At 58.5% G+C, this 16,702-nt stretch overlaps 1 protein-coding gene across 1 annotated transcript in view; it reads left to right on the top strand.

The window, feature by feature from the left end:
* Positions 1–16,466, top strand: part of LOC103126365 (multiple epidermal growth factor-like domains protein 11) — a gene marked incomplete at both ends in the record, with an annotated part of 31,190 nt that extends 14,724 nt beyond the window's left edge. The window contains 7 exons of the mRNA XM_060184196.1: positions 1,860–2,072; positions 7,343–7,517; positions 10,415–10,535; positions 10,750–10,910; positions 13,313–13,415; positions 15,891–16,037; positions 16,285–16,466. Of these exons, the coding sequence (XP_060040179.1) occupies positions 1,860–2,072; positions 7,343–7,517; positions 10,415–10,535; positions 10,750–10,910; positions 13,313–13,415; positions 15,891–16,037; positions 16,285–16,466 (1,102 nt within the window). The remainder of the gene's footprint in view (positions 1–1,859; positions 2,073–7,342; positions 7,518–10,414; positions 10,536–10,749; positions 10,911–13,312; positions 13,416–15,890; positions 16,038–16,284) is intronic.
* Between the last annotated feature and the right edge of the window lie 236 nt (positions 16,467–16,702).

The following is a 16,702-nucleotide window of genomic DNA, read 5'->3' as shown; positions in this document are numbered from 1 at the left end:
GGGGTACTGTAACTCCACCAGAAATTTCTGAGAGCTGGTGGCCAGGATGTAGCACAGCGGGTTAAGCAAGCATGGTGCAAAGCACAAGGACCGGCGTAGGGATCCTGGTTCGAGCCCCAGCTCCCACCTGCAGGGGAGTCGCTTCACAGGTGGTGAAGCAGGTCTGCAGGTGTCTGTCTTTCTCTCCTCCTCTCTGTCTTCCCCTCCTCTCTCCATTTCCTATGCAACAACAATAGCAATAACAACAAGGGCCACAAAATGGGGAAAATGGCCTCCAGGAGCGGTGGATTCGTAGTGCAGGCACCGAGCCCCAGCGGTAATTTGGAGGAGAAAAAAAAAAAAAGAGTTTTGAGAGCGCAGTAGCACCTGGCTGCCTGGTGTCCACTTGTGTCATGCTCACCTCCCCCGTGTTGGAGGTGACAGCTACAGGAAGGCCCTCGCCCACGTGACATGTCAGCCAGGTGACAGGCTCACCCCACCTGAGGAGAGGAGACCTCTCTGGGCTTTGCGGCTCTGGGCGGCTGCAGGGAGGGTGTGTGGGCGCCAGGGCTGCTCTGAGCAGCCTTCTGTCCCCAGGCCCATGATTAGTGGCTCTGTGAGAAACTCATTAGCGCGCTCACCCACTTCCCACCTGCCCGCTCTCTAAATAAATAACCTGTTTGAATTGCAAGGGGGCAAAAAAAAAAAAAATGAAATGAAATGAAATGAAATGAGAGGCTGATTATGGAAATGGATTAGGTTGTTAATATTTCATCTCCAGATTCTTTCTCGGGGCAAAAGAGCCATTTTGTGAACGTGGAGGGAGGGGCTAGGCCCTGGGCTGGGGGTGGGGGTGTCCAGTCCCAAATGAGACTCGCCCTTGCATCTGGGCTCAAGACTCCTGCCGCCACACCCCCAGGGGATCTGAGATCACCCAGGACGGGGGGCTGGGGGCACTGAGTAGACTCAGAGTGGGGCGCAGGCTCTCCGGTGCTCTACCTCCTCCCCTGCGGCCTCGGTGCCCCCCACCCTGCCTCCCGTCCTCCTTCCTGCCTTTCCTCCCTCTCCAGACACCCCCTTAGTTCCTTCCTCTCGCCCCTGTCCTCTCTCTCTCCCCTGAGGGGAGACCATGCAGGCCTCTCTGCACCTGGGGACGGGCTGGGGGAGGGAAGGCGGCTCTTGACCCCAGGTGCGGGGGGCTGACAGCTCGTCCTCAGAGGGGCCACCAAGGTCCCCAGACACAGGGGGGAGAGAGAGAGAGAGAGAGACTCTGCAAGATTTACATAGAAAGCTTGGAGGGGGGCCTGGTGGTGGTGCACCTGGTTAAACACACATAGTATGAAGCCTAAGGACCTGTGCAAGGATCCGGGTTCGAGCCCCAGTCCCCACCTGCAGGGGGTGAGCTTCATGAATGGTGGATTAGGCCTGCATCTCTGTCTCCCCCTCTTCCCCCCCTATGGCTGTCAGGGTTATCACTGGGGTTCAGAGCCGGCACTATGAATCCACCGTTCCCACAGCCCAGGACAGAGAGAAATTGAGATGGGGAAGGGGAAATAGTGAGGGAGAGAGACAGACACCTGCAGACCTGTTTCACTGCTCCTAAAACATCCCACCATACAGGTGGGGAGTGGGGGCTTGAACCTGGGTCCTTGTGCATGGTAACATGTGTGCACACAGAGTCTTGTTACATAACCACTACGCTATCTCACCAGACAGCCCCCTGGCATCCAGCCAAGATGGTGGCAGAAGCGTCGTTTCAGCAGCCAAATCAAGGCATACTTCCTGGAGGAGGCAGTGAGGGTGGAGGCCGGGGATGGGGGGGTGAGTGCTGGGAGCTTCCAGAAGGGCTGTCCCAGCCCCACTTGCCTATGCCCCTGCAGGTGCCAAGAGGAGTGTCCTGTGGGGACCTTCGGCTTCCAGTGCTCCCAGCGCTGTGACTGTCACAACGGGGGCCAGTGCTTGGCCAGCACGGGCGTCTGCGAGTGTCCTCCGGGCTACCGGGGGCCCCACTGCCGGGACCGGCTGTGCCCCGAGGGTCTGCATGGGCCTGGCTGCTCCGAGCCCTGCCTCTGCCACAGCACCCACACTGCCAGGTAGGACCCAGGGCAGGTGGCGAGGGCAGCAACTGGGGCAGGTGGCGAGGGCAGCACCCGGCTCGGACCAGGCCCTGGCCTTCTGGCTGTGGAAGGGGCTCAGCCCAGGACCACACCCCCACGAACAGCAGAGGGGGTGTCTGCCAGTGCTGGGGGGTCTATCCGGGATAGCATCCCTCCTCCATGCATCCCCCCCGCAAAAAATAAACTGGCCCCAGAGAAGGAACTGGGACTGTATGTCTCTGGCATGGCGGCGGGCTCAGTAGCCATAGTGCCAGACTTGTGCGCACGAGGGGCCTGGGTTCAGTGCCCAAAATGCAGAAGGGCTGCTCTGGCCTCTCTCGTAAAGTTAATATATTTTCAGAGGCCAGGCAGTGGCGCACCTGGCTAAGCGCTCACATTACAGGGCACAAGGATCGCGGTTCGAGCCCCCTGTCCCCACCTGCAGGGGGAAAGCTTCACGTGTGATGAAGCAGGGCTGCAGGTATCTCTCTGTCTCTCTCCCTCTCTGTCTTCCCTTCCTCTCTCAATATCTCTCTGTTCTGTCAAATAAAATAAAAAGGGAGAAAAAATGGAAAAAATGGCCACTGGGAATGGTGGGTTTGTAGTGCAGGCACCGAGCTCCAGCGAGGCAATAAAAATAAATAAATGAAGGGCTGAGGGGTGTTGCGCCTGGTTGAGCGCACATGTTACAGCGCATAAAGACCCAGGTTCGAGCCCCTGGTCCCCACCTGCAGGGGGAAAGCTTCATGAGTGGTGAAGCAGGGCTGCAAGTCTCTCTCTCTCTCTCTCTCTCTCTCTCCCCCCCCCTCTATCTATCTATCTCCTCCTCCCTTCTAAATTTCTCTCTGTTGTATCAAATCAAATCAAATCAACTCAAATAAAATAAATATATCTTCCCCTCCCCATCCCGCCTCCTGAAAAAAGTCAGCCTGGTGTACCCTGGACCCCCAAGCCTGACGGCCTTCTGTCACTTGGGGGGACGACCAACTCGAGCCCCCCCCCCCCGCCCCCCGTCCCTTTCTGCATCACTGGTCCAGGGCTTGAAGGAGTACTTCCTGGGAAAGGTGACGGGGTGGAGGCTGGGGAGCAGTGAGAGCTGGAAGCTTCTAGGGCAGTGACAGCCCCCACAGCTGTGCCCTCCTCCACCGATCTGCAGGCCAGAAGTGGGGGTGCTCCCTGGACAGTGGGGGGATCTGCTGTCGGGGGCCAAGCAGACCCCTCTCTGCTCTGTGGCCTCGGCCCCTCCCTCTTCACTCCTGCCACATGGTCACCGTCCTGGCAAGGGTGGTGGCCTGGCCCATCCTATTGTTCCCATTTGGGGGTGGTGACACCCACAGGGGTGTGGAGATGGGCTCTGGGGCCCCAGAAACTGGCTGCTCTTCCATCAGTCAGTCACTCAATAAACACCAAAGCCTGCAGGCTGCACGTGGTCCGTCCGAGCAGAAACCACAGCCAGGACCATGGCGTTAGCTTCAGTGCAAAGGAAGAGGGAAGCTGCTAGCAGCTTAGTCCAGATGAATCTGGGGAGGTGCCTCACAGCATTGAAGGAGTCTCTGTGTGTGGTGGGCTCTACAGAAGGCTGCTGGTCAGGGAAGACTGCCTGGAGGCGGTAGCCTTGAGGCTGGGAGGAGTGCTCCATGATTCCATACATGGGAGTCCCAAGTGTTCCGTGAGAGAACTCTCCCTGGGTGGGGCCCAGCTCTAGGCCCCCATCTGTGCCAGGGAGACGGAGGGGAAGCCCTCTGAGCCACAGGAAGTCAGGTGGGCGCTGAGGTCCTCCAGCCGAACCTCGAACAGCAGCACTGCAGAGCCCACCTTCCTCAGAAAGAGCCCCCTGCATCACTGACCCGGGATCCCCCCCCCCCCCCGCCCCGCCGCTAATCAACATCCATCCTCTGAGACCCAAGCCCGTTTGCTTGCTGTCCTCACCGTGTGTCCTGTTGCAGGGATGGGGATGAGTGGGGGCCTCCCCCGTGCACCCCAAAGCTGCCCCTGGCCGTGCTCCTCGGTGTCTGAGTGTCTCTCCCTCCATCTCCTCTCAGAAGCTGTGGCTGGGGACTTCCGGGCCATGTGTTCATGGCTGGTGCTCTCTGAACTCCGTGCCGGGGAATGAACCCAGGACGTCAAGCTAAATGTATAGTTAGTTCATTTAGTTAGTGAGCTACTGCACTGAGAAGGAACGGGGGAGAGAGAGAGAGAGGGAGGGTCCTGCAGCTCTGCTTAACCACTTGCAAAGCTCCCTCCCTGCAGATGGGGACCAGGGCCTTGAACCCGGATCCCTGTGCACTGCAGCATGTGTGCTCAACCAGGTGCACTGTGATACTGCTGAGTGGTTTCTTGGCCATGTTTTTATTTTGTTTTTGTTTTTTATTGCCACCAGGGTTGTCGCTGGGACTCAGAGCGCGCACTATGAATCCACCTCTCTCAGCGGCCATTTAAAAAAATATATTTATTTACTTATTATTGGGTAGGACAGAGAGAAATTGAGAAGGGGGAGGTAGAGAGAGAAAGCGACAAAGGGACACCTGCAGCCCTGCTTCACCACTTGTGGAGTGTCCTCCCTGCAGGTGGGGAGTGGGGGCTTGAACCCAGGTTCTTGTTCTATATTGGTGTTTTTTTAAAATATTTATTTATTTCCTTTTGTTGCCCTTGTTGTTTTGTTGTTGTAGTTATTATTGATGCCATTGTTGTTGGACAGGACAGAGAGAAATGGAGAGAGGAGGGGAAGACAGAGAGGGGGAGAGAAAGACAGACACCTGCAGACCTGCTTCACCGTCTGTGAAGTGACCCCCCTGCAGGTGGGGAGCCGGGGGCTCGAACCGGGATCCTTACGCCGGTCCCTGCGCTTTACGCCACATGTGCTTAACCCACTGCACTACCGCCCGACTCCCTCTATTGTGTTTTTTTTTTCTTTCCTCCAGGGTTATTGCTGGGGTCAGTGCCTGCACCATGAATCCACCACTCCTGGAGGCCATTTTCCCCCCTTTTGTTGCCCTTGTTGTTGTAGCCTTGCTGTGGCTATCATTATTGCCATTGTTGATGTCATTGTTGTTGGACAGGACAGAGAGAAATGGAGAGAGGAGGGGAAGACAGAGAGGGGGAGAGAAAGATAGACACCTGCAGACCTGCTTCACCGCCTGGGAAGCGACCCCCCTGCAGGTGGGGAGCCGGGGGCTCGAACCGGGATCCTTATGCCACATGCGCTTAACCCACTGCACCACCGCCCGACCCCCCTCTATTGTGTTTTTTAAGAGGAGAGAGATGCCCCACCATCACAGCCTCCCCTCCTATGCTGGCCACGGAGCTGGAATCCAAGGCATGCTCTCTGTCCGCTGAGCCACCTCCCAGCCCTGCACGTGGCGTGGATGCCTCAGACATCTCTCCCCTCTGCGGAGACACAGGAGTTCCTGTCCCTTCTGGTCCCTTCTCTGGGGCTCCAAGGGAAGCAGAGGGTGACTGTCACCCCTGACTCCATTTCCGCTGTAGCTACTGAGCGGGATCTGGGGACCCCATGCCGGGCCTCCCAGGGGACCCTGACCTGTGACACCCCTCCCCTGTCTGTCGTCTGCCGACTGGGGGACAAGCTCAGGCCGTGAAGCGTCCACCCAGCAGTCCGAGACGTGGAGCCTGGAAGCCAAGGCCTGGCCTCCTTTCTCTCCAGCTCCCAGCAGAGCTTGGCAAGAAAGGCCTTGGAGACACCCCCCCACCTGTCTCCTCGCCCCATCCCTGCGGGGCAGCAGAGAAAGCCCAGCCCTCAGCCTATAGGAAGAAGGAGCTGGCAGCCCCCACATGGCAGTCGCCTCTTTGTGACACACAGAAAGGAGCGGCCTTGAGAGCCTGTAACGTGGGCCCCCTGCACAATCCCATCGTCTCGGGCAGATGGCAGGAGCCAGGCACAACCTCTGTGAATGGCCAGGCTGAGCTGGCAGGTGTGGCAGGATGGAATTATCAGGGGGTCAGAAGACCCCCCCCCACCCTGCACCCCTGAAAGGTCTTGGCTTTGTTCATCTCTGACTTCTTTTTTAAAAAAATTTTATTGTCTTTATTTCTTGGATAGAAATGGCCAGAAATTGAGAGGAAAGGGGAGATAGAGAGAAAGAGACAGAGAGACACCTGCTCCATGCCCAGCTCTGTGTCCAGCTCTATGCCCAGCTCCGTGCCCATTTCCATGCTCAGATCCATGCCCATCTCTGTGCCCAGCTCCATGCCCAACTCCATGCCCAGCTCTGTGCCCAGCTCCATGCCCAACTCCATGCCTAGCTCCATGTCCAGCTCCATTCCCAACTCCATGTGCAGCTCTGTGCCCAACTCCATGCCCAGCTCTGTGCCCAACTCCATGTCCAGCTCTGTGCCCAGCTTCGTGCCCAGCTCTGTACCCAGTGCCTATCTCCTGCACTGTCGAGACCGTCCCCCCTACCCCCACCCCCACCAAAGGATTCTTAGAGGTGCAGTGACGATGGTTTGGGGGCTCCTGATCTGGTCCCCCAGTCCCCTTGTTCCCCCAGTCCCTTTGCTGGCTTGGAGGGTGACCCTGCTTTGTGAAGTCCGCCTGACTTTGTGACTGCTGAGCCCCGATGTCCCCTGAAATGGGAAGCGGCCACCATCGCCTTCCTCATAGGACTCCGCCCCTCGTCCTCGGCTGGGCTCTGCACCATTCATTTTCTCATCCATTCACTCAGAGGATGTGATCTTGGGGGACAATACAGAGGGCACAGAGCTGGGCACAGAGCTGGGCATCAAGGTGGGCGTGGAGCTGGACAGGAATCTGGACACAGAGCTGGACAGGGACTGCCGTCTTGCGGGGGACGCAGAGAAGGACCAGATGAACAGACTCAGGAAGGGCCCTCGAGGACGGAGCTGAGCTGGAGCCTCTTGTGGGACCTGCCAGAGCCAGAGTGGGGGCACCACCCAGGGTCCCCTCTGGGCACAAACTCAGCAGCCGTGGGGCTGGCCCACCTGTTCCTGCAGAGCCGCTGGGCTGCTCCCCCTGGGGGCCCAGGGAGGGCAGGTGAGGCTCTGGCCCTGGTGTCTGCTTGATAGGGAGCACTCCCAGAGAGCACGCAGTGCAATGCTACCTCTTCCTCTGGGTGTGACCTCCAGGCCCACTCCAGCACCCCCAGGAGCCTAGTTCTGGGTTGTGGGGGCACTTGACCCTGGTGGCCCCTTGAGCCTGCCCCCCTGGCAGGACTTGGGGAGGGCTGAAGGTGGGTACAGGCGCCCCCCCCACACTTGACATCCTCCCCTCCCACCTCTCCCCATCCCCGCAGCTGCCACCCGGTCTCAGGAGCGTGCACCTGCCAGCCGGGCTGGATGGGCCCCCACTGCAACCAGTCCTGCCCCCCTGGCTTCCACGGCCCCGGCTGCAGCCTGCCCTGTCCCTGCCAGAACGGGGCGGGCTGCCACAGTGTCACCGGAAGCTGCACCTGTGAGCCCGGCTTCATGGTAAGACAGAGTGCAGAGTGATTCCCAGAAACCAGCTTCCTCCCAGGCAGGGGCTGGGGGTGGGTAGAGCCAGGGAGGAGACAGCCCATGTCACACAACTGCCATCAGGCCGGCTGGGAAAGGCCCTGGCACATGGGGTGAAGGCAAGGCCCGGTGGCCTGTCCCTTGCAAACAGGTGACAGGGCCGGGCGGTGGCGCACCTGGTAGAGCACATGTGTTACAGAGTGCAAAGACCTGGGTTCAAGTCTCTGGTCCCCACCTGCAGGAGGAAAGCTTCAGAAGCGGTGAAGCAGGGCTGCAGGGGTCTCTGTCTCTCTCCCTCTCTATCTCCCCCTTCCCTCTTGATTTCTCTCTGTCTCCAGCCAGTAAATAAAAGTTAAAAAAAAAAAAAAAAGGGAGTCAGGCAGTAGCACAGCTGGTGAAGTGCACGTGGCGCAAAGTGCAAGAACCGGCATAAGGATCCGGGTTCGAGCCCCCAGACTCCCCACCTGCAGGGAAGTCGCTTCACAGGCGGTGAAGCAGGTCTGCAGGTGTCTGTCTTTCTCTCCCCCTCTCTGTCTTCCCCTCCTCTCTCCATTTCTCTCTGTCCTATCCAACAATGACAACATCAATAACAACAACAATGATAAACAACAAGGGCAACAAAAGAGAATACATAAAAGTAAAAAAAACAGCAAAACAATGGGAGTCGGGTGGTAGCGCAGCGGGTTAAGTGCACATGGCGCAAAGCATAAGGGCCGGCGTCAGGATCCCCGTTTGAGTCCCCGGCTCCCCACCTGCAGGAGGTCATTTCTCAAGCAGTGAAGCAGGCCTGCAGGTGTCTGTCTGTCTTTCTCTCCTTCTCTCTGTCTCCCCTCCTCTCTCCGTTTCTCTCTGTCCTGTCCAACCCCAACAACAGCTATGGCAACAATAACAACTACAACAAGCATAACAACAAGGGCAACAAAATGGGAAAAATGGCCTCCAGGAGCGGTGGATTCGTAGTGCAGGCCCCGAGCCCCAGCGATAACCCTGGAGGCAAAAACAAAAACCCAACAAAGGTGGAGAGACAGCTGCCAGTTGTCACAGCCTCCCTCCTCAGCGTCCATCGAGTGACGTCTCCAGAAAGGGGGGACTAAAACTGCTCCCCAGATCCGCAGGGGTTGCAGTGATAAAAAGTGCAGGTGTTACGGGGTTCCCAGGCAGAGAGCCGGGACCCCCGAGGCTGGCATGCAGGAAGCCGTGTCTATGCTTCTGGACTTGTGTCCCCAGGAGACAGACCCCGGGCACCATGGTGCTGCCCTTTATACAGTGGTCACCTCCCCACAGTCACTGCAGCCACCAGCTGCATGGGGCCTGTCTCTTCTGTGTGTCCAGAGAGTGCACCTTGTCTGGCTGGTCCGCAGACTGGGGCAGAAGGAGCAGATTCTCAGGCCACTGACAAGGCCACTTGGGTGACGGCAGGAGGAAGCCTGTGTGTGCTGGGAGGAGGTGGGGTGGCTGCCAGCTGCGTTACTCTTTCACTGACAAGTGAACCCTGCTTTTCTCTTTAAAAAGTCAGCCATTGGGGGTTGTATTGTTTAATGGGAATCTGGGGAATGTTATGGATGTACAAACTATTGTATTTACTATTGAATGTAAAACATTAATTCCCCAGTAAAGAAATAAAAAAAAAAAGTCAGCCATTGCTGACCTCAACAGAATTTTTTTTGAAGGGGGTGCATCTTCCTGCAGTCCCGGCTGGCTGCTCTTCCCCTTGTCCTTGCGCCCCTGCATCTGAGTGAGCAGTCAGCGGTGCTGAGCCTCTGCTGTTTGGGCAGCCTCATTATCTCTCAAAACACCTGCCTGACCCTGCACTAGTGGGGGGTGGGGGAGCCCCAGATTCCAAGGCCGGCCCTGGGTCCCTCGCTGCTGGGTGTTAGGCTGTGAGCAGGTTCTGCAGCCAGTATCACCAGGCCCCGTCTCCTGCCTGCGGTGGGCTCTGAGGGCTGGAGTCCATCCGCCGGTGAGTGGCGGGGGGGGGGGGGGGGGTGTCCTATGGTTCTGTCTCGTGGCGGATGGGGCTGAGTTACACTGGGGGATCCCTGGAATCCCACACTGCTGCCAGGCTGCCTGCTGCGTGAGAACAGCTGATAGAACAGCCTTGCTGGTACTGTTCTTTTTTAAAATTTTATTCTTTTTTAATGTTTATTTATTTATTCCCTGTTGTTGCCCTTGTTGTTTTATTGTTGTTGCTACTGATGTCATCATTGTTGGATAGGACTGAGAGAAATGGAGAGAGGAGGGGAAGACAGAGAGGGGGAGAGAAAGACAGACACCTGCAGACCTGCTTCACCGCCTGTGAAACGACTCCCCTGCAGGTGGGGGCTGGTACTATTCTTAATAAATCTTTTAAACTGGGAGTCGGGTAGTAGCATAACGGGTTAAGCACAGATGGCACAAAGTGCAAGGACCAGCGTAAGGACCCCGGTTGGAGCCCCGGCTCCCCACCTGCAGGGGAGTCGCTTTAGACGCAGTGAAGGAGGTCTGCAGGTGTCTGTCTTTCTCTCCCCCTCTCTGTCTTTCCCTCCTCTCTCCATTTCTCTCTGTCCTATCCAACAACATCACTCACAACAACAATAATAACTACAACAATAAAAACAGCAAGGGCAACAAAAAAGGGGACAAATATTTTTTTTAATTTTAAAAATCTTTTAAACTTTATTTATATTTGATAGAACAGAGAGAAATTGAAAGGGAAGGGGGAGACAGAGAGGGAGACAGAGGGACACCTGCAGCCCTGCTTCATCGCTTGTGAAGCTTCCCCCCTGCAGATGGGTGAGACCTTAACCGGGAAAAACAGTAATAGCCAGCACAGAGCATCCTGGGGAGGGGGTATTATCCTGCCCACCCACCTGACCCACCCCACTGCCCTCCAGGGAGAGACCTGCGAGGTCCCCTGCCCGGCGGGCACCTTTGGGCCCAACTGCTCCTCCTTGTGTAGCTGCGACAACGGCGGCCGCTGCTCGCTGGTGGACGGAGCCTGCACCTGCCCTGCAGGTGAGGTCCCCACACGCCCCAGCCCTGGCCCGTACCTGCCCCTGCCCTGTACCTGCCCCTGGCCCCTGCCCCCTGCCTGATGTCCCTACCCCCTGCCCCCTGCCCCCTGCTTGATGTCCCTACCCCCTGCCCCCTGCCCCTACTCCCTGCTCCCTCGCCCCTGCCCCGGGTCCCTCGCCCCCGCCCCCCAGCATCTGACGCCGGGTCCCCCCAGGCTGGCGCGGCCCCGCCTGCTCGCTGCCCTGCCCCCGCGGCTGGTGGGGCCCGGACTGCGCGCAGCTCTGCGCGTGCGCACACGGCACCTGTAGCCCCCGCGACGGCACCTGCGCCTGCGCGCCCGGCTGGACAGGGGTGTCCTGCGAGCTGCCCTGCCCGGTGAGTGCCCCTGCCCTGCCCTGTGAGTGTCCCCTGCCACCCTTGCCCTCCCCTGCCCTGCCCGGTGATGCCCCTGCCCTGCCCGGTGATGCCCCCTGCCACCCCTGACCAGTGATGCCCCCTGCCCTGCCCAGTGATGCCCCCTGCCACCCCTGCCATGCCCAGTGATGCCCCCTGCCACCCCTGCCATGCCCAGTGATGCCCCTGCCACCCCTGCCCTGCCCGGTGATGCCCCCTGCCACCCCTGCCCTGCCCAGTGATGCCCCCTGCCACCCCTGCCCTGCCCAGTGATGCCCCCTGCCACCCCTGCCCTGCCCGGTGATGCCCCCTGCCACCCCTGCCCTGCCCAGTGATGCCCCTGCCACCCCTGCCCTGCCCGGTGATGCCCCCTGCCATCCCTGCCCTGCCCTGCCCGGTCATGCCCCCTGCCACCCCTGCCCTGCCCAGTGATGCCCCCTGCCATCCCTGCCCTTCCCTGCCCGGTGATGCCCCTGCCACCCCTGCTCTGCCTGGTCATGCCCCCTGCCCTGCCTGTGAGTGCCCCCTGCCTCCTGCCCTGCCCAGTGAGTGCCCCCCTGCACCCTCCCCTAGTGGGCACTCACACTTCACCCTCATGGGCCCTGGGTCCCAGCAACCTGGGGGCTCCATGATGGTGGAATAATGCTTTGGTGTCTCCCCTCTCTTTCTCTAAGTCTCTAGAACAAGACGAGGGTGGGGCGGCCGGGAGACAGGTCATGTGTCAAAGCCCAGGCTTCCTTTGCCCGAGACTCTGAGGTCCCAGGTTCAGTCCCCTGCACCGCCGGGAACCGCCCCCCCCCGTAAAAATAAATATTGAGGCTGAGGAGACAGCACAGTGTTACTGCAAAAGACTCTCCTGCCTGAGGCTCCGAGGTCCCAGGTTCAATCCCCAACACCACCATCAGCCAGAGCTGAGTAGAGCATTTCTTTCTTTCTTTCTTTCTTTCTTTCTTTCTTTCTTTCTTTCTATCTATCTATCTATCTCTCTATCTCTATCTCTATCTCTATCTCTCTCATTGAAATAAATAAATAGGGGGTTGGGCGGTAGCGCAATGGGTTAAGCACATGTGTCGTGAAGCACAAGGACCGGCATAAGGATCCCGGTTCAAGCCCCCAGCTCCCCACCTGCAGGGGAGTCGCTTCACAGGCGGTGAAGCAGGTCTGCAGGTGTCTATCTTTCTCTCCCCCTCTCTGTCTTCCCCTCCTCTCTTCATTTCTCTCTGTCTTATCCAACAACAATGACATCAACAACAACGATAATAACCACAAGAAGGCTACAACAACAAGGGAAACAAAAAGAGGAAAAAATGGCCTCCAGGAGCGGTGGATTCATGGTGCAGGCACTGAGCCCCAGCAATAACCCTGGAAGCTAAATAAATAAATAAATAAAACATTTCAGTAACAGTAATAATAAATAGCCAAAGAGATAGATCACCAGGTTGGGGACCTGCCTTGTCATGCAGGTGACCCGGGTTCAAGCCCCGGCACCACTTGGAGGGGCTGTGGCACCAGAGAAAGCCCAGATGTTGTTTCTCTCTCCTGCCTCCTCTCTGTCTCTACCTGAAAGGAAACGGAATCCAGAGTGGGGAAAAAACTAGGGGCCTGGTGGTGGCTCACCCAGTAGGGCGCACACATTGCCATGCACAGGGGTCTGGGTTCAAGCCCCCAGCCCCCATCCACAGGAGGGAAACTTCACAGGCAGTGGAGCAGTGCTGCAGGTGTCTCTCCCCCTCCCTCTATCAGAACGATAAATAAATAAGATGAAAGGCTGCTGGGAATGGCGGAGCCAAGCGGGCACTGAGCCCCAGTGACACCCCGGTGGCTAAACTACATAAAAATTTGGGGGGGGGGGTTGGGCAGTAGCGCAGCGGGTTAAGTGCAAAGCGCAAAGCGCTTTTTTTTAAGTGGCGCAAAGCGCAAGGACCGGCGTCAGGATCCCGGTTCGAGCCCTGGTTCCCCACCTGCAGGGGAGTCGCTTCACAGGCGGTGAAGCAGGTCTGCAGGTGTCTGTCTTTCTCTCCCCCTCTCTGTCTTCCCTTCCTCTCTCCATTTCTCTCTGTCCTATCCAACAACGACGACATCAATAACTACAACAATAAAACAATAAGGGCAACAAAAGGGAATAAAAAAATAAATATTTTTAAACAAAGAAGGAAAGAAAGAAAGACCAGTCGCTATCTTCTTTCTTGGTGACAAAGAACAAATCGGGGCCACTCGGGATCCAGGAGGGACACGTGTCACCTGCAGTGTGTTTGCAGTGACCATCGGGGCATCTGAATGTGACCCCCAGAAACCAGGGCTGCACTGTCACCGTCTCCTGGCCAGGCCCGTGTGTGGACCCTGCGAGCCCGGGTCTGACCCTTTCTCTCCCTCTCTCTCTGCAGGCTGGCACGTTCGGGCTGAACTGCTCTGAGCTCTGTGACTGCATCCATGCCGACAGCTGCGACCCCATCACGGGCCACTGCTGCTGCCTGGCTGGGTGGACAGGTAATGCCCGGGGGCCCCACCTGGCTTCCATGAAGCCAGGCACTGTGGTCTTTCTTGCCTCTGCCCTTCTCCCCGCAGCTGTGCCTGTCTCGATCCACCCGGGCTTTGGGCAAGCCAGGTTTAGTTGAGCGCTTACAACATGCAGGCTCGCGCTAAGGGCTAGGGGCTCGGCGGGGGGACCTCAGCAGCCCCCCCGGCCACCCCCCCCAGGCCTTGGAACCTGCACGCTCTCTGCCTGCACCCAGGAAAGACTTCTGTACCGGCTGCCCCTGGGGCTTCGCCGCTCCAGACTGTTTGGGACAGAGAAGAGGGCTGAGGAGACGCTGCCATCCAGTGCTGGGGGCCAGGGGCTCGAACCCCGTCACAGCCTTGGAGAAGCTTCTTGCTAGCCCCAGAGAAGCACTTCACACCCATCATATTTCAGCTCTGAGGTTAAACTCCCTTCAGCCCAGCTCGGCTCCTCGGCCCCGTGTGTGTGTGTGTGTGTGTGTGTGTGTGTGTGTGTGTGTGTGTGTCTGCCTGTCTGTCTCTCCTCTCTCTTTCTTCTCTCTCCACTCTCTTCTCTCTCTCCGCTTCTTTCTCTCTCTCCTCTATCTTCTCTCTCCCTTTTCTCTTCTCTCTCCCCTCCTCCCTCTGTCTCTCTCTCTCTCTTCCTTCTTGTCCTTCTAACAAGGCAGACATAATTTCCACACACACCCCCGTCTGCTCGTCTGTCTCATCTGCAGCCCCCAAGACTAAGGGGGTCTCCCAGCTGAGCCCCCCAGGCCTCATAACCCCGCCCCAGAGCCTGTGGACCCCTGTGTCCCCCTCCGCGCTGAGAAAGGCCATCTGTCCCCCTGCCAGGGGCCTCCATCATCACCCCCAGGGTCCCTGCTGACCTCCTTGTCTGAGGTAGGCAGAGTAGGAGGTGCTGGGTGGCACCCACCCTGTGGGGCTGGCCTCTGGGTGCTCCTGTGACCGCAGTGCATGGCTCAGCAGGGGTGGGGAGCAAGGACTTTCATGCCCAGGCTCTGAGGCCCCAGGTTCAGTCCCCGGCACCACCACGAGCCAGAGCTGAGCAGGGCTCTGGTCAATAAAATAAAATAAAATAAAATAAAGCAGGGGCCAGGCCATGGCCATGTGTAGCACACACATCACCACACACGAGCACACAAGGATCCGGGTTCAAGCCCCCGCTCCCTACCTGCAGGGGCCAAAGTTTCACAAGTAGTGAAGCAGGGCTACAGGTGTTTCTGTGTCTCCCCCTTCTTTCTCAGTTTCTGTCTGTCTCTGTCTAAAATATAAATAAATAAATAAATAAATAAATAGGTACCAAGCAGGCAGAGCACACACGTGCCTCCCTGTGGGACGGTACGTCAGGCCCTGGGTTTGAGCCCTGGCACAGGACAGCACCCCGAGTCCCATGGATGGGGGGCAGCACCGTGCTGGCTCCCCCAACCCCATCTTCCCTTCATGCCGGGCCGGGGAGATAGCTCAGCCTGTTAGGTGCCAACATGAGGCCCCAGCACCACCTGGTTGATTAGGCCAGAGGGAAGCGGTACTCTGGTGTCTCTCTCTGTCTCTGTCTCTCTCTCTCCTTAATCTTTTAAAACAGGGGACTGGGCAGTAGTGCATCCAGCTGCGTGCCCATTACCAAGCACAAAGGCCCGGGTTCAAGTCCCTGCTCCCCACCTGCAGGGAAGAAGCTTCATGAGAGGTGAAGCAGGTCTGCGGGTGTCTCTCTGTCTCACTTCCTATCTCCACGCCCCTCTCAATTTCTCTCTGCCCCATCAAATAGAATAAGGGAGGGGAAAAAATAAAAGGAAGAAATGGCAGGAGCTGTAGGCTGTAGGCACCAAGCCCCAGCGATAACCCTGGAGGCAAAAATAAATAAATAGAGTTGAAAATTGGGGCGGGGGACTGTACCCCTGGCCCATTCCTTTGATGGTACTACATAGATAGGCGTGTTCACACTTGTGAGTGTGTGTGTGTCTGTCTGTCTGTCTATACTGCTAAGGTCATTGGGCAGAGCGTCAGCACACCTCGGACCTGAGCCCAGCCTGGCTGACCGGACCCAGCTTGGGCCAGTGGTTCCCGGATGGTTCCCATTTTGGGGCTGTGTCCTCACCCCCATTCTGTGTGGCCCAAGCGGTGCTCACGGCCCTGCCCCCCACCCCCACTGGCTCCTCCCAGCCCAGGTCAAGAAACAAAAGTGGCCCCCCCAATTCTAAATCCTCCCCATACCCCGTTCTATGTCTTGGTCGGGGGCAGCACTGCACAGCCTGCCTCCTGCCCTTGGCACCCAGGGTCCCCTGTGCCTAGTCAGTCCTTCTTTGGCCTTTCCAGCTCAAGTGCCACCACCTCCTGAAAGCCCTCCTGGATTGGTCAGGCCTTGTCCAGGTTCTCCTCACCCTCTCCACCTGCATCAGCTCCTCACGGTCATCCTCCTCTCTGGCCACTGACCCTTGTTGTCTTCTGTGTCCCCACCGCCAACAGGCACCCGCTGTGACAGCACGTGTCCCCCAGGCTTCTGGGGACCCAGCTGCACCGCCTCCTGCAGCTGTGAGAATGGGGGCGTCTGCTCCCCCCAGGACGGCAGCTGCGAGTGTCTCCCTGGATTCCGAGGGCCCCTGTGCCAGACACGTAAGGCTGGTCTCCCCAGTCCTGAAGACCTCGGGGCAAACGCCTGGCCCCAGCCCTGCTCGAGGAGACAGAGAGAGACAGGGCGCAGAGCCACCCCCCGACCCCTGCCCTGGGGTCCCTTCTCCTGCCTTTCCAAGTTCAGGGCCTGCCCAGCTCTGGAGGAGGGAGCCCCTCAAAGTGTGACCTCAGGAGACAGACGCCCCTGGGCTGGCGGGGCCCCTCAGGTGCTGACCACTGCCCCCCCCAGCCTGCCCCTCCGGGCTCTTCGGCCCCGGCTGCGCCCAGCCCTGCCCCCCCTGCCAGCATGGCCGCGGTTCCTGCCACCACGTCACTGGCGTCTGCGTCTGCCTGCCCGGCTTCTCCGGAGCTCTCTGCGACCAAGGTACCGTCCCCACGTCCCCCACTGGCACCGCAGGGCACAAGGGGCAGGTGGCTTGTCCCCATGTCACTGCACCGGCTAAAGGGCTAAGGTCTGTGGAGGTGGGGGGAGCACCACTCCAGCCCCAGCACGTCCCTCCCTCTCCTCCTCTCCCTCCCTCTCTCCTCCTCTCCCTCTCCTCCCCTCCCTCTCCCTCTCCCTCTCCTCTCTCCTCTCTCCTCTCTCCCTCTCTCCCTCTCCCTCTCTCCTCTCTCCCTCTCTCCTCTCTCCTCTCTCTCTCTCTCCC

Source organism: Erinaceus europaeus, unplaced genomic scaffold, assembly GCF_950295315.1.
Source record: "Erinaceus europaeus unplaced genomic scaffold, mEriEur2.1 scaffold_1059, whole genome shotgun sequence".
In the NCBI taxonomy this organism is placed as follows: Eukaryota; Metazoa; Chordata; class Mammalia; order Eulipotyphla; family Erinaceidae; genus Erinaceus; species Erinaceus europaeus.
Note: the sequence above shows the minus strand (reverse complement) of the source record. Positions and strands in the feature narration are given on the sequence as shown.